We start from the raw sequence: 23714 nt of genomic DNA on the forward strand, positions 1-23714 counted from the left end.
ATAGACAGGTGATCTGTTAGACTAGTGCTAGGGATAGCCAAGGGAAATTGGATGAGTATTTAAATCTTAATTGCCATCGTAACAATTAAGCAGAAGATAGTTTATCAGAAAGACATTGTATATATATATATATTGAAACAAAACCAGAGAAAAATAAGCCCGGTGCTAGGTATATCCCACATTATATATGGTACCAGCTGCTTGGCAACAAGCCCGCGCTCGGTATATCCCATATTGTATGTAGTACCAGCTGTGTGGCAATATAAATGCCCATATATGTATACAAAACAGAAAGAAAGTTGTCAGCGCTTATCCTTTAAACTGCATATCTGTGTGTGTCTAGCAAAATGAAAACATGAGGTATTAGTTCATATTTTGATCAAAAGACTTAAGCCTGCATCCCACGTCAAGGGTACCTCATTATATGCAGATCCTACACTGACCTATATGCTTTAAACACTATTAAAATGCAGTTAAAATCAGATGCACTCACCTCCCAGGTATAGGGGTTTACATCTAGCAAAGGCTGGCTTGTGAGCCACACCCAAATGTGCCTTAAATAGGCTTGATGGACAGCTGCTATGACAAAAAGGCAATATTTTGAAACAAAACCAGAGAAAAATAAGCCCGCGCTCGGTATATCCCACATTATATATGGTGCCAGCTGCTTGGCAACAAGCCCGCGCTTGGTGGGATGCAGGCTTAAGTCTTTTGATCAAAATATGAACTAATACCTCAAGTTTTCATTTTGCTAGACACACACAGATATGCAGTTTAAAGGATAAGCGCTGACAACTTTCTTTCTGTTATATATATATATATATATATATATATATATATATATATATATATATATATATATATATATATACTTATTTATACAGTATAAGATGTATTATACATATACACCCGTCCCAGCTTTACCGAAAATTTAATCGGTCCGATGCGCACAATGGGGAGTGGGCACACACTTGGGGGTTTGTCTAGCACTATTGCTTTACAAGCATATGGTGCATGTTCTGTCCTGGTCATGGAATGGTATGGTGGAAGGGCAGACTTAGAATGACCCAGCTGTACTATTAACTGATTGTGCTGATGTTGATAGTAGCATCAGTTCAATTGCATCTGCTGTACATGAGCCTGCTGTTATTGTGAGTGCTGTGCCTACCTCTATCTGTACTGAAGCATGAACAGGACAGCAAATGGAAATCAATAATACTTGGGCAACTGAGCCCTGCTTCCCTCGCTTCTTATAACACCTGATTACTGATGTGGGGGATTTGGTCATGTAGTGAGGGGGAGTAGCGGAGGAAAATTAAATTGTCAGGTGTATTATCCTTCACCATGTTCTTGATAAACAAACAGGTGCATGTTCGCCAAACTAAATTACTCTGTCATTGTTTCCAACAGTGAAGGGTCCTGGCGGTTATGTATTGTTGGAGGCTGTTTTTTTCTGGCATGGTCATTCCCTTAGAAGGCAAACAAAATGCTAATCACTACTTAATGATATTGTGTGATCATCTTTACACCATGTTGTAGCATTTATTTCCCAATAGAAGGGATGTCTTCTAGGATGACAATACCACCAACCACAGAGCAAATGTGGTTTGATAAGCATGAGATGGTTGTCATCCATATGTAATGGCCTTCTTTGTCACCAAATTTGAACCCAAAGGAGCATTTATAGCATATTCTTGAAAAATACCCATAACAGCATTTTACAACACAATCGATTAAGTGTCAGTTATGGGAAGCACAATTCCAGACATTGTTAAAGTCAAATTTATTGTGCACACAGGCTGTACTGCCTGCACGTGGTGATCCAAATCCCCACTATATATGTTTCCATGTTTGGCCACTACTTCTATGTTTCTTTTATAAGTGTCTTTCACATAGTTGTTTTGTTTTTTTAGGGATCTTTTCCAGTCTTATTATTATGTGTAGTTTGAACATCCACACTATATAAAAATAAACAGAGACTATTTTAAGCTTCTATTTTTCATATACTGTAAACTGTTCCGTTTGTGGCTGTAAAGACACATTTAAAGATAGTCTAATCAATCAGGGTAATGGCAAGCTATAAACTTGACTGCTGACAAAGCAGAGCAAGTATCACATCAATAAAGGAAACTTCAGCGACGGAACACATTTTCTTTGTGAATTTACTTTGACAAGAAGAAATGAGGTGACTTTAAAATGTATGTCACAACATATTTATGTGCACCAAGAAAGTGATTTATATGGCGTTCTTGATATATGACATTGCTAAAATTATATACACATATATACACATTAAAACACATTATATGAACAAATAATGTTACATTTAAGTCTCATCCAGATGAGCACATTTGTAGATAGCACTTGATTTGCATTTTAAATAGGGACAAATGAAAGAAAATGGTGGCAAAATACCACCAGCTAGGGATCTATTGACCACTATGTGTACGTCTATGCTGTCCACGTGGACATGTTAATAAAGTATGGCTGTGACTACTAGAAAATTATGTCTGCATCAGAGTCTCTACTTTCCTATCCACCAGTATTCACTTATACTAAATAGCAGGTATCTTTCATCATCTTGGTTGCCAACATTCAGAAAACTGACAAAAAATATAGGGCCTGATTCATTAAGGATCTTAACTTGAGAAATTTCTTATTTCAGTCTCCCGGTCAAAACCATGTTACAATGCAAGGGGTGCAAATTAGTATTCTGTTTTGCACATAAGTTAAATACTGACTGTTTTTTCATGTAGCACAGTTAAGATCCTTAATGAATCCGGCCCATAGTTACTAAATTTTCACATAGAATTCACGTATGTATGCCCATATGTACCAAAATTTAGTGGCAAACCTTCCCAGAAGAGTGGGGGCTGCTTCAGCAGCACAGGGGACCAACTACATATTATACATATGGTTTCATACAGAATCTCAGTAACCTATCATTCAAATCATATACAATAAAAAAGCTCATTCTGAGTTGGACACATATACATTAAAATGGCGTATTTATACCCAAAATGCAGAGTCGGAGGCATCATAGGAAGCTTCCAGCCCTGTGTCAGTAGCTTATGCAGCAGGTTTACATCAGGCATACTTACACCCATTTACGCCATAGGCACAATAAAAAAAATATACCATTTGTTTTAATAGTACTTGCTATTAAGTTTGATTTCAATTTTAAAAAAACCGTCTATAATACAGCAGAATCACACCAGGAAAGACATTTGGTTAATATAAAGTGTGAAGGACAGTCAGCATTGACGTTGACAGAAACTGTCTTAAGATTTCTATTATGGCTAGTTCCATACATGCCAGGTCTCCTCATTTAGGTGGGACAGTTTCAACTTGAGGGCTCTGTCCCACCATTCTGAACGGGATAGCTTTATCCCTGGGTCAGGAAGTTGAAAGGCATCTGCACCTTCCACTGTCTCTCCTCTTTTCAACCATAGCACATAGCTGTCAACTGTGCCGATTTTGGTGGGAAATCCTGATTCCTGTGCTGCAAAAGGGGCAGCGCTTAAAGAGACTGGGTGGAGATTTCATCAAATGTGCCCATTTGTGGGTGGAGTTTGGGCAAAACAAGTGGGGATTATTTTGTCCTGCTTTCAGGATTCTAAATGTTGCAAAGTATTATACCACACCATTGGTTTAATATTGGTAGCTAATAATAATGCTGATAATGCTTCTGCCACACATACTCTTCCCAACAACAGATACAATTTTTATTTTGCTACCTTTTGTATTCATTGTTCCTATCACTTAGATTTTAAACTCATTTAGCCCATCTTTACCTTGTTTCATGTAATTGCAATTTATTTTGTATCATGATCCCCTCAGTGTGCAGCGCTGCACAACAGATTGTGGTTTTATAAAGGAAAATAATAAGTTAAATATTATATATAATGTCTGTGTGGGTTATTTTTTATATTTTTATTTTGTTTTGATAGTGAAACTGAAAGCACCTGTATGTTGAAAAACACACCAATCAAAATACTATAAAGGAAGTGTGTAATTTGTTTATAGATAGATTTTGAGAATATTTGCTCAATACTGTTGATACCTCCATATTTTCAGTTAATAATTTGGATATTACTTAACATGTTTGTGTAGATTATCCTGCGCTCGTTGCTATATTTTTTATAATTTTATTCTTGGCTGATGAAAACACATAGTAGTTCCGATGGCAGAGGAGAGGAACGACAAAGGTTTATGCATTGTGAATAAGAATGCTGCACAGTTCCACACTCTTGCAGTACCCTACTTGATCTGCTGGCTCCACGCACTGATACAGAAGGGAGGGATCACTCCGTCTCTTCCTGGTTGAAGAAACGGAATAGTTATGATGATAGTCGTGATCATGGGAGTGAGCGGGTCCGGGAAGTAGGTCTATCATCTTTCCATAAGGCAGTCTTACATTATGTCGGCAATGCAGAGGTTAAGAACAGTTAGCTGACACGGCAGATCCTGATTTGTGCAGGCGACAGGGCATAGGCAGGTTGCATGTGTACACTGGGTGGAGACAGTTTATGTGTGCATTTAAGTGGTTTATTGTTATTGCACGTTGTGGGCTGGGGGGAGAAATCAGTTACGGCGTAGTGACTGGAACAGGTAGCATGTGGTAATCTAAATAAACGCCAGAAGTATGTGTCCAAGTACAAAGGAACTTGTAATTGGGACATAAGGCTTAAATCAAGGGAATATGATTTATTAGCTAAAACAGGGTTAGATATTTTTTAACACACCAGCTATTGTGAAACTGCTCATTTCAGCATTCTAGGAATTGTAGTTTCACAGCAACTAGAGATCCATAGGTAGCTCCATGAAATAGTGTACATATATCTGGTATTTGTGTATATTATTAAAGATAAATATCAGGGGATATCTAATGCTCATGTATATGTCTTTTGTACAGAACTGAAGTGGGATCTTTACTTGCAAATAAGGTATGTGTTTGTGTTGTATGGCAGCAAATGAGATTACTGTGGCTAAACAGCCTGGGATGTACATCATATAAATATTACAACTACAGAGCATGCTTGAATGTGTCTGGAGATGTGCAATATGTACAGATACATGTTATACATTGTTTCAACCAAAACTTCTTAAAACATATTGATATTAATTATAATTGACCTGTTTAATTAATAAATAACTGAAAGACTAATTCGGTGTCTCCAAAAACATTTGTACATATTAGTCACTTACATCTGTTTACCTGAATTGTGGGACCGTCTTCCTCTACACTGTTTGGGTCCCCTATGAAATTGGTCTCTGGATAAGAGGGTCAAGTCAGAATACCACCACCAATGGGTATCACTAAATTGAAGAGGCATATGATATGGCAGGAGGCAGGCCTGGCACAGTGCTTACTTGAGGCCTACTATGCAAATCAAGGACCAGTTTCATCATAGGACCTCAACACTGCAGTAAAAGGCTGTTTCAAGGAAAAGACAATCATAGCTCCAGTGGAGGATTATTTTTCAAATATATTTTTTAGAATTTAAAGTGGCCGCATCACATGGCTGGATCATTCTCAGACACTCGGGGTAAATGTATCAAGCTAATTCTGGTGGTACAATATCCATCTATTTATGTGGTTTATAACCTATCTACTTCTGTTTTCAGGAGATTTATGCTGACTTACCAAATTAGCTTAAAAAGATAGTAGTCAAAGCTCTCACATGTGTTTGCTTTCCTTTTAACTACACCAGATCCTGGCAGCCAGCCAAGACTACTGTTAACTGTTATGCAGAGAGCTAATGTAACAATGTAAAAATCTAACTGTTCTGTGCTATAGAGAAACTTGAAACCTTAAGTTCACCTAAAAACTGCACAATCAGGTATGGTAAAAAAAAAATCATTCTACCCAGGGCATCCCACAATAAAGCCCCAGGGACTGCTCTCTGAGGCCGATTTTCATGTGCCTCCATTATTAGGGTCATATTCAATTAGGATTCGCGGCTGTGAGTATAAAGTGTCATTACGGTACTGCAACATCACGGTACCGGTGCAGCCGCATGTAATTGCGGGCGTGAATCCTAATTGAATATGCCCCTGAGTGTCTTAATCTGGCCTAGAGCGGGGCCCCTATTGTTTAAAATTTAGAGCATAGTGTCATCATTTACAAGAAAGAAAAACAATGTTGTCACCTTCATATCTCTCTCATTCCCCCTCCGTGACGCTGTCATTGCAGTCCCTTCCGTGCCTCTCCCATAGGTCTAAGGGAGCAGTTAAAGAATAATAAAAATAGTAATTATTTAGCGAAAAATTGAATCTGGTGAAAGATTTGATAACCAGATGCCCCCAGTTGCTAGTAAGGTGAATCTATAACTAATTGGATTTTACTTGCATGTAAAATCTTCAGGCACTACGGGGGAAGGGTAGATGGCTCCTCTGTGGCTACTGTTCCACTGCTCTCACTGTTAAACTGGATATTTCTCTTAATGTTCAGCAGCAGCATAGACAGCCATAAGATATTATATGGTATGGTATCATAAAACAATTATTTTGTGATGATATAGGTTAGAAATCTGTCTGCACACTAATATTTACAGTATTGGCACGAAGGAATACTTTGGTATACACCACATTAGAAGCATCCGATACATATCAGAATTCAGGAATATCTGACTTTCTGGTATTTTTTCTGCATGCTATTAGATTTTGAACTGCCAGGAAGGGACACATGATATGTTGGGCAGTGGTACTCAGGTGGTTGAATGCTGCAGTACAGGCTATAGGAAGAAGAGAGGGAAGTGAGGTGTTTGAGTCTGAATTCAAATGGTGACAATTTACCAGTAAAGCACATATTTCTAAATATAGGGGGTCACATTGTTTGGATTATTTTCATCAAATATTACATATGCTTTATTGCAGCTAGGTTGGAAATTTTATGATGCAGACGATTATCACCCTTTGGAAAATAAAGTGAAGATGTCACAGGGAATACCGCTAAATGATCAGGTAAGTACAAAACATTCATTTTATTTTATTGTAATTGTTTCAAACAATTTAAAAGTTCTTTCAGTACAATCAGTTAATATTATGTTTAGTACAATATTACATTTTTAATTGTTTTTTTCCTGTTACATGAATGATGCTCTGATAAACCAGTTACATGGATCATCATCATCTCCTCAGGCATCTGAGGTCACCTTCCAAACAGGAGTCCAGTATTTAGAGAGAGTGCTCACACCAGCTTAAGTTTAGAAAGTTATTGAGCTTAGAAGGAATACCAATGTTTGGACATAGCCACCTAAGCACAATCTCAGGCATCCAGCTAAGGCCATGTGTGGGCCAGGACCAAGGATGCAGCTCCTGCCAAGTTACTTGCATTTCTCTCCACATTTTAGATTCCCAAAACTGTTTAACCAATTCTGTAATTTCTCCCAAACTGTTTTAATAAATGGGCGAAAGGGGCATTTGCTCAGGCTCTACAGTACAAACTTACTAATAATTTACTCAGAGCGGAGGAACAATTTGAAAAAAAGCTCACTTAGCCCACTGGTACCTTAAAAAGACAAAAGAGCCTTTGATTAAAACAGGAGAGTGATCTCTTTCAAGCAAGGACTAATGAAATACTAACAATGGAATGCTAAACTCAAAATAAATTTATTGTTGGTTCTAAACCTAAATCGTGACTCTAGATCTAACATTACTTTGATCCCTAGAATGAGCCAGAGACTTGTAAGCATGGCTCTAACAATCCTGATCTCACACAAATTGTTACCATACAAGACACCTCTCACAATATCTGTACTAGAGTAAGTTTAGAAAACAGAAACTTTGTTTTGTATTGTATTGATATCCTATGAAAACTTGGTACAGTTTAGATTTAGGATACAATTGTAAGCTACAATGAGGAAACATCTTCCCCCCACTACTGGCAGACCTTGCCTGACAATATAAGCTAAATGCTATATTATGATATGGATATACACACATGCTGCACTGACAATTCTGGAATATTCACCTACCCATTATGTACAGCCCTTGGGGGTATCCAAATAACAAAATGGGATTTTAAAGATAACTACATAAAATAATTGTGCATTTGTAAGGTACATACATTGGACAAGACAGCAACGTGACATCATCACTTTTCAATTTGACCAAGCGCACTTGTGGCCACATTGGGTGAAATGCCGAGCTGTGGCTGAGTGGATCACTTCCTTACCACATTAGGGCTGGAAAATGGCCACATACCAGGTTGATAGCACTCATCTACCAAATTGTGTTAACAGGCATGCAAATAAATTTCAATCTGATTATTCATGAGCAGCATGCTCATTTTGAAGCCATGCATGTGGCATTATCTGGACAGTTGTTTAAAATTGCTGGCAATTTCACTGCTTGTTTGCCAGGCCCTATGTTCTGACAGATGAAAGTCTTCATTTACTTCCTATATCAGTGATGGGCAAACCAGTCCTCAAGGGCCATCAACAGTTCATGTTTTTAGGATTTCTTTAATCATGCACAGCTGAGTTAATCTATTTGGCTGGGTCAGTAATTATCCTAGGATTTCTGTCTGTAGAAACAGGTGGGATAATTACTGACCCAGCCAAATAGATTAACTCAGCTGTGCATGATTAAAGAAATCCTAAAAACATGAACTGGTGATGGCCCTTGAGGACTGGTTTGCCCATCACTGTCCTATATAGTTATTATAGATATTAAAAGTAATACATTTCATTGGCTTTTGTTATTAGTGTTCTCTGCTTTACCACTAACTACAGATAGAAAGTAGGTATCCACTAAACTCTAAGAAGTATCCACCGGACTTTGTTTTTCGCTAGATTTTTGGAGAGAACATGTCATGGACCTTATTTTAGCTCTTCTATGCCTCATACAGTATCCTTTCTGGTAGGGTTCAAAGTTGCAGTGTACAAGGGTATCTCTTAAAATCGTAAAGCCTTCATATTGATGTACATCATATCAGAGAAAGGGGTACTAAGTAACTGGAAATACAAGCATGATATTTGTGCAATGCAACAGTAATGCCAGAGGCTAGAAAGCATATAACCCTTCTCTTCAGCCTGTCTTCTATAACTATTAGAGCATTGGTTCTATGAACATAAATCAAATCTGTTCTGTAGCTGTATTGTTAGGTAATTCATTGATAGAGACAGAAGAGAAGTTCAAATGACTGTGAGTGTAATTGAATATAAAGCAAACATCCACAGAAACTTATGATCATATACAGTAAAAAAAAGCTTTCTACTATTTGTAAACACAGAACAAAGTCTTTAGTAATGGCAGTCTATGACAGCTGTATCGAATAAATGGTCTCCAGAGACACTGGCGGTCTGTAGTACTTAATTCAGAATACTTAAGTTACAAATTTGTAGAAGTAGACACTGTACTCACAAGATACAATCTTGGTAATGAAGAATATACAATCTTCGTAACCTACCTGGAGCCAGCAAATGTCCCAGTGCAACTGAGACGGGCCCAGAGCCCCTCAGTGCTGTAATCACAATGCAGAGTAATGTAGAAAGATTTCCTTCCTAGCCAGTTTACCAATGTTTCACAGGCTGTTCAATGTTCAAAATGCTGTATTCATAGAGAGAGGACAGCATACATAGTCCATGACTCATGCTCACCACAGTTAAAGACGCAGTCCCAAAACACCTAGACCACATAGCGACGGGTGAAAGTTTGCATGAAACCCCACATACGGCAATGCTAAGTCAGTAGAATATTATAGTAATTACCATTTGTATTGTTCTAGAATTGTATGTGTTTTAAAAGTTCTAGTGCATCTTCAGTCAAAGACTTAGGGCTAGATTTACTAAGCTGCGGGTTTCAAAAAGTGGGGATGTTGCCTATAGCAACCAATCAGATTTTAGCTTTCATTTATTTAGTACCTTCTATAAAATGACAACTAGAATCTGATTGGTTGCTATAGGCAACATCCCCACTTTTTCAAACCCGCAGCTTAGTAAATGTAGCCCTTAGTGATAAATGATATGGAGGATAGTGTAGGAAAAGGACTTTAAAATACATTGCAGAAAATGAGTTTGTACACCTGGCTTTAGTTACACACCGCACACTTGTGTATATTGACTTCTGAAAACAAATCTCTTTCTTGTTAGTTAAGCAATGAAGGAAAAACAATGGGGGCAAATGACAAGAAAGTGGATGAAGGAAAGTAATGGCATAGAGTTTATTGCACAAAAGTTAATGAGAAGGTGGAAAGCAAAGATTTGTTTTTGAAAGGCAGTTGGTTATAATGCAGTTTGCAGTTCAAACTAGACACAGTGGCACAATAACTGAAGATGTGCATTTTGTTGTGTGTATTTTTGGTACCTCACATAATGATATTATTCCCCAAGTGTGAATAAAAATCATTGTGGCAATTTGTGACATTTTATGAAGTGGAGAATTTGTTCTCTTGTGACTTTTACAACATACTAGCTCTATAATGATTTTTTTCTCTGGAATTACACATCACCCAGATGGACAGAATTAAGATTTGTCCTGTATCCATTATTTAACCAAGACATATAATACCAGGAAATACAGGCTATTAGCACAGTTATTTGCACATTCAAATAATGTGAGGAAACTTGCCTGTCCCAGCTCCTGTGTCCCGTCCTGACGGTAACCATCTATACCGACCATAAAAATCTGTTATACTTACAATCTGCTACTTGCTTGAACTCTCAACAAGCCAGATGGTCCTTATTTTTCTCACGATTTAACATCCTTATCACCTTCAGACCAGGATAAAATAACAAAAAACTGATGCCCTATCACATTCTTTTAACTCTTCAGACCTTGAGGAGCAGGACAAGGTAAAACCTATTCTGGATCCTGAATGTATTGTAGCCACTGCATCCACAGGCCTAGTGATCCCCAGAGGAAAGACGTTCATACCTTCTCATTTTCGCTGTAAACTTCTTAAATGGGCTCATGCTTCCCATTTTTCTGGTCATGTCGGAATCAAAAAGACCAAAGACCTAATCGCTCTAAGTTATTGGTGGCCATCTGTATCTTCTGATGTTCAACAGTACGTCTCATCCTGCACTATTTGTGCGCAGAGTAAAATTCCCAGACAGCACCCAAATGGGTATCTACATCCTTTACCTGTTCCAGATCATCCATGGAGTCATCTATCAATGGATTTTATCACTGATCTCCCGTTATCCAAAGGTTACTTTGTGGTCTGGGTGGTCACTGATCGCCTCTCTCGAGCAGCCCATTTTATACCATTTTATACTTTCTTGGCTCAACTCTTTATAAAAGAGATATTTTGCCTACATGGATGCCCGGATGAAATCGTTTCTGATCACGGTACCCAGTTCGGGGCTAAATTCTGGAGGGCCTTTTGTTATCTCTGTGAAATCAAGTTGAAATTTTCCTCTGCCTATCATCCTCAGACCAACGGTCTTACGGAAAGGACCAATCATGAACTCAAAAAATTTCTAAGGTGTTATGTTTCACCTTCTCATGACAATTGGGTTGACTTACTACCCTGGACCGAATTCGTCCATAATAATTTATCTCATGAGTCCACTTCCGTTTCTCCCTTTTATACACTTCAAGGGTTTTACCCGAAGCTTCCTCCGTTTACAGAACTTTCTCCCTCTGGGGTTCCGGCAGTTGATTCTCTGTTTCAAGATTTCTCCTCCCGTTGGTCTTACTTCAAGCAAGACGACCTACGCCCTTACTCAGTCCTGGAGATAAGGTTTGGCTGTCTACACAGAATCTTCGGCTTCAGGTTCCTTCCAGGAAGTTTTCACCCCGATTCATTGGTCCATTCAGAATCTTGGAAGTCATAAATCCTGTAGCCTTCAGACTGGAACTTCCTCCCACCTTGAAGATTCCTAATGTCTTCCATGTCCCCTTGCTTAAACCAGTGATCATTAATACATTTTTCACCTATACAAGAGATCCTCCTGCCATTTCTGTGTAAAGTCAAGAATTTGAGGTTAATGAGATTATCAATTCTCGGTCACATGATGCCTCGGCGGGGCTGGTCACATCATCCTGCGGCGGAAAATTTGAATCCCCATCCTTCCTGTATAAAAGAAACGCTCTGACGCTAACCCATGTCAGAGCAACAGGTAACTTACCTACTGACTCCTGTGTGATCTGCTTGGTCCTGTGGTGCCCTGGAACTTTTGATTAACCTCTTATGTTCCAGACCCGGCTTGCCTGCTGTTTATTCTCCTAGGATCTTCCTTCTGCAAAAAAGACATCTGAACCGTGTACCAAACCTGGCTTGCCTATTGATCTTTCTCTTGGATCATCCCTGTGTAAAGTCAGCAACCAGAACCGTGTACCAGACCCAGTTTTCTCACTGACTACCCTCTCTGGATCCTGCCTCTACTAAATTGACATTGGTACCGTTCATCTGATCCACTCCAGCGTCTCCTAAGGTACTGATTTTGTTTTTTGCTTTGCTGCCATTTCTCCTATCTATCTCTCACGTCTAGGGGCCAAACCAAGGGCCGTGACCTGCAGTCTCCCAGCAGCTAAACCCATCCTGACTTGCAGCGGTTCTTGGAGAAGACCAGGGGGTAAATGTATGAAAGTCCGTTTTTTTCAACTCGCCCGAAATCGGGCTAGAATTTAAAGCGGCGCTGGCTTGTAAAGGCAAGTTTGCCTTTACAAGCCAGCGCTGCTTTAAATTTTAGCTGTAAACTCGACGATTTCCGGCGAGTTGGAAAAAACAGACTTTCATACATTTACCCCCAGGAGGCTGTTAGACTCCGCAGCCTTGCTGGGCCTGTGCCAGTCTAGACTGAGTGCATACACATGAGCGTAACAAATAAAAAGATCTGTTTGCCCAGCGATAGTTGTTCAGATTAGATGAAGAAAGGAGTTAGCTGGTTTATTTTCTCTTGTGAACGTATTTATACCCAGTAACTATTGTACGAGAGGTAAAAAGAAATTGATAATAAAAAAACCTGGTTTTATTTACAAAATAAGACATATTCAATTTGCATAACTATTACACAAAGGACTAAAAGACATGGGTGTAACAAAAGCTTTAGGGGCTCCCATAGCAACATTTTGATTGGGTCCCTAAGGGTTCTAGTGGACTCTTCCTTCACTTACATTAACAAGCCTCTTCCTCCACTGCTGCACATCACTTTCTACTCAAAGATGATGGTAACAGCTCCCTACAGCTCTGCGCAGAATTACTCTCTCATTAAGCTCCCTGTTGACACAGCAGCAGAGAGCAAGTCTTGTAGTAGCACAGGTGTCAGCCGCTGGGCCTCGTTACAGCTGCTACACTGGTAATCTAGCAGTCCCTGCCACAGGGGAGCTTACATTCTACCCCCCCCCTTCCCCCCACACACACACACAGATTATTATTTTTTGTTAGAAGCCAATTAAACTGTCAGTATGTCTTTTTAGAGTGTTAGGAAACCAGAGTATCCGGAGGAAACACATGCAAACACTGAGATAACATACAAACTCCATGCAGATAGGGCCCTGGTTGTAATCGAATCCTTTATCCCAGCGTTGTGAGGCAGCAATGCTAACCACTCCACCACCATGATGGTCTATGTAATAGGGGCTTGTCTCTGCAGTCATAGCCCATTATAGGTTCAAGTTTCTGAATCCTGTGTGTTGTTCTTGTTGTTTTCCTTGTACCAATTTAGCCTGAACCTTTGATCATGACTGAACAATACTAGCCAAGACCTTTTGCTTTAATCCTGACGTATGATAAACTACGTGGCCAAAAGTATGTGTGTACGCAAACATCATATCCATATGTTTGTTGAACATCTCAATCCAAAACCAAGAACATTCATGTGGAGTTGGTCTCCCCTTTGCTGCTATAACAGCCTCCACTCTTCTGTCTTTCCACTAGATTTTGGAACATGGCTGTGGGGATTCTCATCCATTCAGCCACAAGAGTATTAATGAGGTTGGGCACTGATGTTGGGCAATAAGTTCTGGCTCGTAGTCCGGCATTCCAATTCCTTCTAAATGTGCTTCATGGGATTGAGGTCAGGGCTCTGTGCGGGTCAGTCAAGTTCTTCTACACCAAATTTGGGAAACCATTTTACTTATGGACTTTGCTTGAAGTGGGTATTGTCATGCTAAAAGAGAAAAGGACCTTCTCCAAATTGTTTTCTAAAAGTAGGAAGCACCCAATTCTCTAAAATGTCATTGTATGTGTGTGGCATTTTCCTTCTCTGGAACAAAGAGGCCCAGGCCAAACCATGAAAAAGCATCCACAGCATCCTAGCTGGCAGTATTTCTTTCTTTTGCAAAAATGCCTCTCTTTCGGTAGAAAGCAGAGTGAATAAATTCATTTTTAAATGTTGGTTGTAATTTTTTTTTATGAAATGGCTCCAGATAACAGTAAAGTTTTAAATATCGGTTGAATTTTTTTTTTTTTTAAATAATTAGAAAAATAGCCATTTTTTCAAATGGCTTGATTATTTTTACACATTTTCTGGGATTCTGAGGTATCGAGCACCGCCCAATACTTACATAAATAATTCAGTGGGACACTATTTGCCCCAGCAACATGAACAGATTTATAGGTATACATCTACTAATGCAATAAAAACATTAACATTTACAAATGTTGCACAAATAAAGTGTACAACATCCAGATATACTGTTACTACCATGATTTAGTTAAGGCAAAAGTGAGACTGCCATAACCACTATTTATATACAAGGGCAGAAGAATACATCAGTAAATTTGGGTAGGTGTCTGGTGATGTCGCTCTAGACTCCTGGGACCCCTGCTCTGCTTTCAAAAGAGCGGTGGTCTTTTCTGAGCATACGAGGTCCAGATCATGCACAAACCACATGCGCCAGTGCAAAAGATGCTACCTCAGGGGTGCAGGAGGGGGGGGTATCCTGGCATTGCTGGGCATCCCTCACCTCTGTGCCCAGGGGCAGGTGGGCATCTGCCCATCGGGCCAGTCCCATAGTGGGCTACCTTGAGCTGGGTCACTGGGCCATCTGTATTTTTAAAATGTTGCCAATAGTCTTGCTCCCCAGGCTAAAATTTGCTAGCCCTCCCCTATCTGGGCCTGCTACTGTAAAATACTGTTTTTTTAATAAGTGATAGTTGAACATTTTTATTTTTTACTTGAAGGTGTGTTTTTACTTTCTCCGCCATGATCTTATCTCGGCCCACAGCCAAGATAAGATCATGGCGGAAAAAGGGAACCACATAAGTACTGCAGTGCAAAATTAATATCACAACTTTGACCCAGAAATAGGGGCTGTGTAAAATTATTTGGGCAGTTTTTCCTTTTTGGCTGAAAGATGAATTGCAGCTAGAAATGACTTGCATGATATTGGTTGGAACACACAGAACTGTCTGCTTCATTACCACTTAGCAGTCATAAAATTGTTTCTGGTTGAACGATATTGCTATCTTGCTCCCTATAGATTTTTTTATGTGTATACTGGATTTTTCACTACAATATTAGCTATTCATTAATAAATACTTCCCATTATTATTCATTAATAAATAAATTCCCGCCATTAACCAGCTGTAGTCATCCTTCATCCCCACTTCAGATGAAGAAGTTCGCTCCCTTATTCTTTCCTCTCCACCCTCTACCTGTCCTCTTGATCCCATCCCCTCCCACCTCCTTCGCTCTCTCTCTCCTACTGCCTGCTCTTACCTCGCTCACCTCTTCAACCTATCACTCTCCTCAGGTGTTGTCCCATCCTCATTTAAACACGCTCTTATCTCCCCTATCCTCAAGAAACCCAATCTTGACCCCACCTCTCTTGCTAACTACCGCCCTATCTCTCTTCTCCCTTATGCCTCCAAATTACTTGAGCGGATTGTCTGCAGCCGCCTCACCAGACACCTCTCTGACAACTCCCTCCTTGACCCTCTCCAATCCGGCTACCACCCCCTCCACTCCACCGAAACAGCCCTTGCTAAAGTTACTAATGATCTCCTATCAGCCAAATCCAAGGGTCACTACTCCATACTCATCCTCCTCGACCTCTCCGCGGCCTTCGACACCGTGGACCACCCACTCCTGCTGCATACTCTTCTCTTTCTCGGCCTCTCTGGCTCTGTTCATGCCTGGTTCACCTCATACCTTGCTAACTGCTCCTTCTCTGTATCCACGTCTGGTTCTTCCTCCACCCCCTCCCCTCTCCCTGTTGGAGTCCCTCAGGGCTCTGTTCTTGGCACTTTACTCTTTTCGCTCTATACTTTCTCCCTTGGAGCTCTCATCTCTTCGTTCGGTCTTCAGTATCACCTATATGCTGAAGATATTCAACTCTACATCTCTTCTCCTGATCTTTCCTCCTTCCTCCTCTCTCATGTAACTGACTGCCTCTCAGCCATCTCCTCCTGGATGTCTTCACGCTTTCTTAAAATTAACATCTCCAAAACTGAACTCATTGTCTTTCCCCCACCCAGACTCCCTTCCCACCCTGACCTCTCTATAATTGTTAACAACTCCACTATCTCCTCTGTCACCCAACTCCGCTGCCTAGGAGTCACTCTTGACTCCTCTGTCTCTTTTGCCCCCCACATTCAATCCCTTGCCCAAGCCTGTCGCTTCCAACTCCGTAACATTGCCCGCATCCGTCCTTTCTTCTCTCAAGATGCCACCAAAACTGTCATCCATGCTCTCATCATCTCCCGCCTCGGCTACTGCAACCTCCTCCTTACTGGCCTCCCCTGCTCCCACCTCGCCCCCCTCCGCTCTATACTTAATGCGGCTGCGAGACTCATTTTCCTCTCACGCCGCTCCTCCTCTGCCTCCCCTCTCTGTCTTGCCTTACACTGGCTCCCCATCCCCTACAGAATCCTTTTCAAACTCCTCACCACCACTCACAAGGCTCTCTCCCAGTCTACTGCCCCTTATATCTCTAACCTCCTCTCCATCCACACTCCTGCCCGCTCCCTGCGCTCAGCCAATGATCGCCGCCTCTCCTCCACTCTGATTACCTCTTCCCACTCTAGAATACAAGACTTCTCCCGAGCTGCCCCCCCTTCACTGGAACGACCTCCCTCGCTCCATCCGTCTCTCACCCAATCTGTGCTCCTTCAAGCGGGCACTTAAAACTCACCTGTTCCTTAAGGCCTACCAACCATCCACTTAACCTCTCACCTCTTCTGTTTCTCCCTGGCTCCTTTTTACTCCCCCCTTTGCTTCACTGGTTCCCTCTTGTGCCTAATTTTGTCTACCCTCCCTTAGGATGTAAGCTCGTATGAGCAGGGCCCCTCTCCCCTCCTGTCTCCACACCTGTTCTTCCGCTCCGTCTTTACAGTATTTGCCTGCCTGGAGTTTCTGAAGTTCTGGTACTTTGTGTTTATTGTTCTGTATTGTTTTACCCTGTATAGTGTACTGTTTGTACCATGTACGGAGCTGCGGATACCTTGTGGCGCCTAACAAATAAACGATAATAATAATAATATCTGCCATTGAGAGTTGCAGAACCAGTTTTATATATTTTAAAATATATTGGCTTGTATATGTCACGGTTCTCAAACAGAAGTACAGCTAGGAGTCATGAATTCAGTGAAAAACACTGTGTTTATTTGCAGAGAGGTGATAACAGGTAATAAGGAGCAGTGATAAATACCAGGTTCCAGCTGATGCAGCAAGTAGCATGAATGTCCAGAAACAATCAGGTAAGGACAACAGGAAATGACATCAGGATTAGGACAACAGGAAAGGACATCACAGGATGGGACAACAATAACCAGCAATGACTGCTGGGAGGAACAGGTATATATAAGGGGAATGAGACACACCCAGGTGCATGAGATAATTAGTGAACATACAGGTTAACTCCTTAAGCACAAGAATAAAGCACAATAGCAGCACCTCTGGTGAAAAGAGGTACTGCTGGACAACACAAAATAGCAATACAAATCATAGAGTCCAAAAGTCCAGGAGGCAGGTTGTTACAGTACCCCCTCCCTAAAGGGCGGATTCCAGACGCCCATATCACCAAAAGTGTTTGAAAGTGTCCGAGTCATAGTCCACTATCGGGCATGTGGTGGAGAAATCCTCATCCATGGACAGAGAAGGTACGGAAACCATGTCCAAGGAATGCGGGAATCCCGAAGTCTCACCTCTCTTCTTTTTACATTTCTTTTTCTTTGCTTTCTTTTTAGGGACACAGGATTGCTCAAACTGAATAGAACATGCAGGTAGCCTCAAAGGTTGGGCAACTGGAGACAACGAAGTTGGCACAACAGACATGCAAGGAGTAAAACTGACAAGTGCTGGAACAAATTCTTTGCACACTGCCTCACAAAAAAGTTGTAAATCGGAAAGGATGGGATCTCTGGTCTCAACAAAGGGGCTGGCCCATTCCAGAGCTTTCCCTGTAAAATTGGACAACAGGTAATATACTTGCTTCCGTTGGCTATCTAGGAGGTCAGGTACTGATGGTAAATAGGATATAAAAAATTTAATCAGAGCATTAAATTGCTGCATATCCCCATTGAAGGTAGGTGGTAGATCAGACTTGGTGGCAGGCCCGGACTGGGCAGCAGGCTTGACAGGAGACCCGGAATGGGCGGCAGGCTTGGGTGCAGGCCCGGACTGGGCGGCAGACTTGCCAGCAGGCCCGGACTGGGCGGCAGACTTGCCAGCAGGCCCGGACTGGGCGGCAGACTTGCCAGCAGGCCCGGACTGGGCGGCAGACTTGCCAGCAGGCCCGGACTGGGCGGCAGACTTGACAGCAGGCCCGGACTGGGCGGCAGACTTGGAGGAGACAGCGCTGTGAGAAGCCTCGGAGGAGACAGCACTTTGAGAAGCCTGAGGGCAGACAGCACTTTGAGAAGCCTGAGGGCAGACAGCACTTTGAGAAGCCTGAGGGCAGACAGCACTTTGAGAAGCCTGAGGGCAGACAGCACTTTGAGAAGCCTGAGGGCAGACAGCACTTTGAGAAGCCTGAGGGCAGACAGCACCAAGTGGTAACTCGGGCTGGACCGCATGGACTGGCAACTCGGGCTGGACCGCATGGACTGGCAACTCGGGCTGGACCGCATGGACTGGCAACTCGGGCTGGACCGCATGGACTGGCAACTCGGGTTGGACCGCATGGACTGGCAACTCGGGCTGGACCGCATGGACTGGCAACTCTGGCTGGACCGCATGGACTGGCAACTCGGGCTGGACCGCATGGACTGGCAACTCGGGCTGGACCGCATGGACTGGCAACTCTTCTTCAGCAGACTGGAGGGACAGGACCCCCTCTGGAGAAGTCTTTAAGGGCAGCGCCCCCTCTGGAGCAGACGGTAAGGGCAGCGCCCCCTCTGGAGCAGACGGTAAGGGCAGCGCCCCCTCTGGAGCAGACGGTAAGGGCAGCGCCCCCTCTGGAGCAGACTGGAAGGGCAGCGCCCCCTCTGGAGCAGACTGGAAGGGCAGCGCCCCCTCTGGAGCAGACGGGAAGGGCAGCGCCCCCTCTGGAGCAGACGGTAAGGGCAGCGCCCCCTCTGGAGCAGACTGGAAGGGCAGCGCCCCCTCTGGAGCAGACTGGAAGGGCAGCGCCCCCTCTGGAGCAGACTGGAAGGGCAGCGCCCCCTCTGGAGCAGACTGGAAGGGCAGCGCCCCTCTCTGGAGCAGACTGGAAGGGCAGCGCCCCCTCTGGAGCAGACGGGAAGGGCAGCGCCCCCTCTGGAGCAGACGGGAAGGGCAGCGCCCCCTCTGGAGCAGACGGGAAGGGCAGCGCCCCCTCTGGAGCAGACGGGAAGGGCAGCGCCCCCTCTGGAGCAGACGGGAAGGGCAGCGCCCCCTCTGGAGCAGACTGGAAGGGCAGCGCCCCCTCTGGAGCAGACTGGAAGGGCAGCGCCCCCTCTGGAGCAGACTGGAAGGGCAGCGCCCCCTCTGGAGCAGAGTGGAAGGGCAGCGCCCCCTCTGGAGCAGAGTGGAAGGGCAGCGCCCCCTCTGGAGCAGAGTGGAAGGGCAGCGCCCCCTCTGGAGCAGAGTGGAAGGGCAGCGCCCCCTCTGGAGCAGAGTGGAAGGGCAGCGCCCCCTCTGGAGAAGACTGGAAGGGCAGCGCCCCCTCTGGAGAAGACTGGAAGGGCAGCGCCCCCTCTGGAGCAGACTGGAAGGGCAGCGCCCCCTCTGGAGCAGACTGGAAGGGCAGCGCCCCCTCTGGAGCAGACTGGAAGGGCAGCGCCCCCTCTGGAGCAGACTGGAAGGGCAGCGTCCCCTCTGGAGCAGACTGGAAGGGCAGCGCCCCCTCTGGAGCAGACTGGAAGGGCAGCGCCCCCTCTGGAGCAGACTGGAAGGGCAGCGCCCCCTCTGGAGCAGACTGGAAGGGCAGCGCCCCCTCTGGAGCAGACTGGAGCTCAGGAACAGAGAAAGCGGCTGAAAACTCTGAACCGGACACAGTGGCAGCAGGCTCGGGACCGGACACAGTGGCAGCAGGCTCGGGACCGGACACAGTGGCAGCAGGCTCGGGACCGGACACAGTGGCAGCAGGCTCGGGACCGGACACAGTGGCAGCAGGCTCGGGACCGGACACAGTGGCAGCAGGCTCGGGACCGGACACAGTGGCAGCAGGCTCCAAGCTGGAGGCAGATGATGTGACCTCAGAGCTGGAGGGAGATGATGTGACCTCAGAGCTGGAGGGAGATGATGTGACCTCAGAGCTGGAGGCAGATGATGTGACCTCAGAGCTGGAGGCAGATGATGTGACCTCAGAGCTGGAGGCAGATGATGTGACCTCAGAGCTGGAGGCAGATGATGTGACCTCAGAGCTGGAGGCAGATGGGTCTCTTTGCAGAGAAAAGAAATGCTGGAGCATAAACAGATTTGGAGTGCCGAGAGGAAACAACAGGAGATGGTTCAGTAAGTTGACGTGGTCTACGGACAGGACAGTCCTGCAAGAAATGTGCACTGCTGGCACAGTAGAGACACAGTTTGTTGGTTATTCTGCGCTGTCGCTCCACTTCGGTCAGATGGGGGCGTGGCCCACTTGTGAACCGGGCATTAGTTAAACTGCAGTTGTTAGTTAAATGCAAATTTGACATGGTATTATTGCAAGGTGTTGGCGGCACGGATTCAGTAGCAGACAGAGTTGGCTGGGTCAAATCAACAGTATCAGATTTCAGTGAAACAGTCTCTGATAGTCTCCTGAGTGGGTCCAAAAGCAAAGTGGAAAATTTGGCCAGCTGGGAGCGTAACAATATAATGTCCATTTGTAAGGTTTGTAGCAGTGGTAATTCCATGATTGGTAACACAGACATGTTGCAAAAGACAAATGAAAACTTGATTGCAGCAAAAAGTCCCAGAATAAAACAAAACTTTCACCTGACTCCAAAGCTGTTTTTTGGGCTGGTTATACTGTCACGGTTCTTAAACAGAAGTACAGCTAGGAGTCATGAATTCGGTGAAAAACACTGTGTTTATTTGCAGAGAGGTGATAACAGGTAATAAGGAGCAGTGATAAATACCAGGTTCCAGCTGATGCAGCAAGTAGCATGAATGTCCAGAAACAATCAGGTAAGGACAACAGGAAATGACATCAGGATTAGGACAACAGGAAAGGACATCACAGGATGGGACAACAATAACCAGCAATGACTGCTGGGAGGAACAGGTATATATAAGGGGAATGAGACACACCCAGGTGCATGAGATAATTAGTGAACATACAGGTTAACTCCTTAAGCACAAGAATAAAGCACAATAGCAGCACCTCTGGTGAAAAGAGGTACTGCTGGACAACACAAAATAGCAATACAAATCATAGAGTCCAAAAGTCCAGGAGGCAGGTTGTTACAGTATACTAGATCAGATTGAACATTGGACAGACACAGAAGTGGACAAAGTCTGGGTTCAGACAGAAAACTACCCTTGAGGGCATGGGGGCAACTGTCTATTCTATGCTCTCTGGCTTCCCCTAGTCATTGCATAAGGATGCAGTATGGCTATGAAATGGAAAGGCATTCCTTATTGACTCTCAAATTCCTACAGAAAACAAGCTTGGGACCTGTAGGCTAAACACTACGGTACCTTTTGAGACTATATGTACTCCAGTATTATTAGAAAAAGATTAATAAAAATAACTGAGCCGATACAAGTGCATTTCTTCCTCGGATTTCAACTTTGAATCAATTTTTAAATGGAAATGCTAGCCGACAAAAATGCCCCACCCCCCAAAAGTAATAAACAATTTTGTAATTTGTTGCATGATGTGCATTGCAAAGCATTACTGCTATAGATCCTTTTTCATATTGTGTCTTCCTAGTCAGTCAGTGTTTTGTGACCTAACATTCCTTCCTCAGATCTACTGTGAAGATACACTGTCACTTTCCCCTACTTGCTGCAGTCTGTCAGCAGCCTCCCGGCTTGTCAGCCTTAGAATACATCTTGACTAAACTGTTTGCTGAGGTGATAGCTGGCCACTGATAAATACTGACTGATGGTGACATCTCCTCTGCGGGTCCCAACTTATATTAGATTGAACTGGCAGACCTATCACTCATCTTTATCATATCTGACAAGTTCTGCTTTCCTCCAAAGGAAATAGTTAGAAAGGAATGTCTCTCAGCAGCAGATTGTCCCTAAATCAAATCCTGGGAGAGGCTTCAGGTATAGCTTCTCAGTGCTATAACTATGTATACTGCAGAAGCAATGCTGATGCAGATTTGGGCATTTGGGAAAATGGTTACAAGCTTTAAAGACCTATTTGCTGTATTAACTTCTTTTGACTTTAACTCATGTTGAAACGTATTTGTGTTAAATATATGTTGTTAGTTAAAGCACGATGTGCATTATAGTATTTTCTGTTTTTTGCAAGAAGCCATGAGGAATGTAACAAAGAAGTGATCACACTAATGCCGATTTTCGTGTCTGCAATGGCGCTTCCTCAGAGGAGGTGCCGTTATAGGCAAAAAAAAACAACAATTTAAGCCTCTAGTTGACTTGCTAACCCATTTTTATCCATTGATGAAGGAAATACACTTAAATGTACTGTGAGTAGTTCACTTCATTTTGCAAGTGGCCAAACCATAAAACCTTAAAGCTAGGGCAAGCCCACCCACAATATAAACAAATGACGGCTGACTGATTCATAGCATCTTGCTATAAACTGCCTACCGACAAAGTACATCGTAAAAGTCAACAATCTGCTATACCACTTAAGCTAGTTATGCACTATAGAAAATTTCTCCCGATTTGATATCTTTAACGATTTTTCCAATGACTGAAAGTCCAGATCAGCATACTCCATTCATGTGTACACACTTACACAATTTTACAAGATTTACCTTCATATCTGTCCTCTTTATCTGTTATAACCATCGGCTGAAAAGATTGTGACTCTGTAAACTCTATGGAGATCTGCCTACACTGCTGGTCGTGAGTACATACACACTGCAGAATTTGACCGAAATCGTTTCATCGGTTATAGAGATTTTTAGTCTGGTTATAAATTCAAATCAAATGATACAATGTGCATTGGTACGATTAAACATGATTGTGAGAGCATACACACTAATGCAATATTGGTGTAATTGGCACGATAATCAGTTGAAAAACCTGTAGTGTGGCCCCAGCTTTACTTAGCCTTCCTTGTTCAGGATATGATTCATGACCTTTGCAAAAAAAAAGCTGTTATTGTCCACACTGCTTCAGTATACCACCTGCTTTAATTTAAATGGAACAGGTATTTCTAGTGATATTCTGATTAAAATAATCTGCTTTTTATGCAGTGGTCATCATGTACTAACAGTATTACCAGAATAGGCAGTGAAAGAGTCAAACAGTGGACAAGAATTAGGAGAC

General features: G+C 43.0%; 1 protein-coding gene across 1 annotated transcript in view; it reads left to right on the forward strand.

The window, feature by feature from the left end:
- Positions 1 to 4309: 4309 nt before the first annotated feature.
- Positions 4310 to 23714, forward strand: part of IDNK (IDNK gluconokinase) — a 33939-nt gene continuing 14534 nt past the window's right edge. Inside the window, exons 1-3 of the mRNA XM_075211048.1 lie at positions 4310 to 4383; positions 4916 to 4946; positions 6880 to 6966. Coding sequence (XP_075067149.1) covers positions 4343 to 4383; positions 4916 to 4946; positions 6880 to 6966 — 159 coding nt within the window. The 5' untranslated portion in view covers positions 4310 to 4342. The remainder of the gene's footprint in view (positions 4384 to 4915; positions 4947 to 6879; positions 6967 to 23714) is intronic.

This window comes from Mixophyes fleayi, chromosome 1 (genome assembly GCF_038048845.1).
Source record: "Mixophyes fleayi isolate aMixFle1 chromosome 1, aMixFle1.hap1, whole genome shotgun sequence".
Classification (NCBI taxonomy): Eukaryota; Metazoa; Chordata; class Amphibia; order Anura; family Limnodynastidae; genus Mixophyes; species Mixophyes fleayi.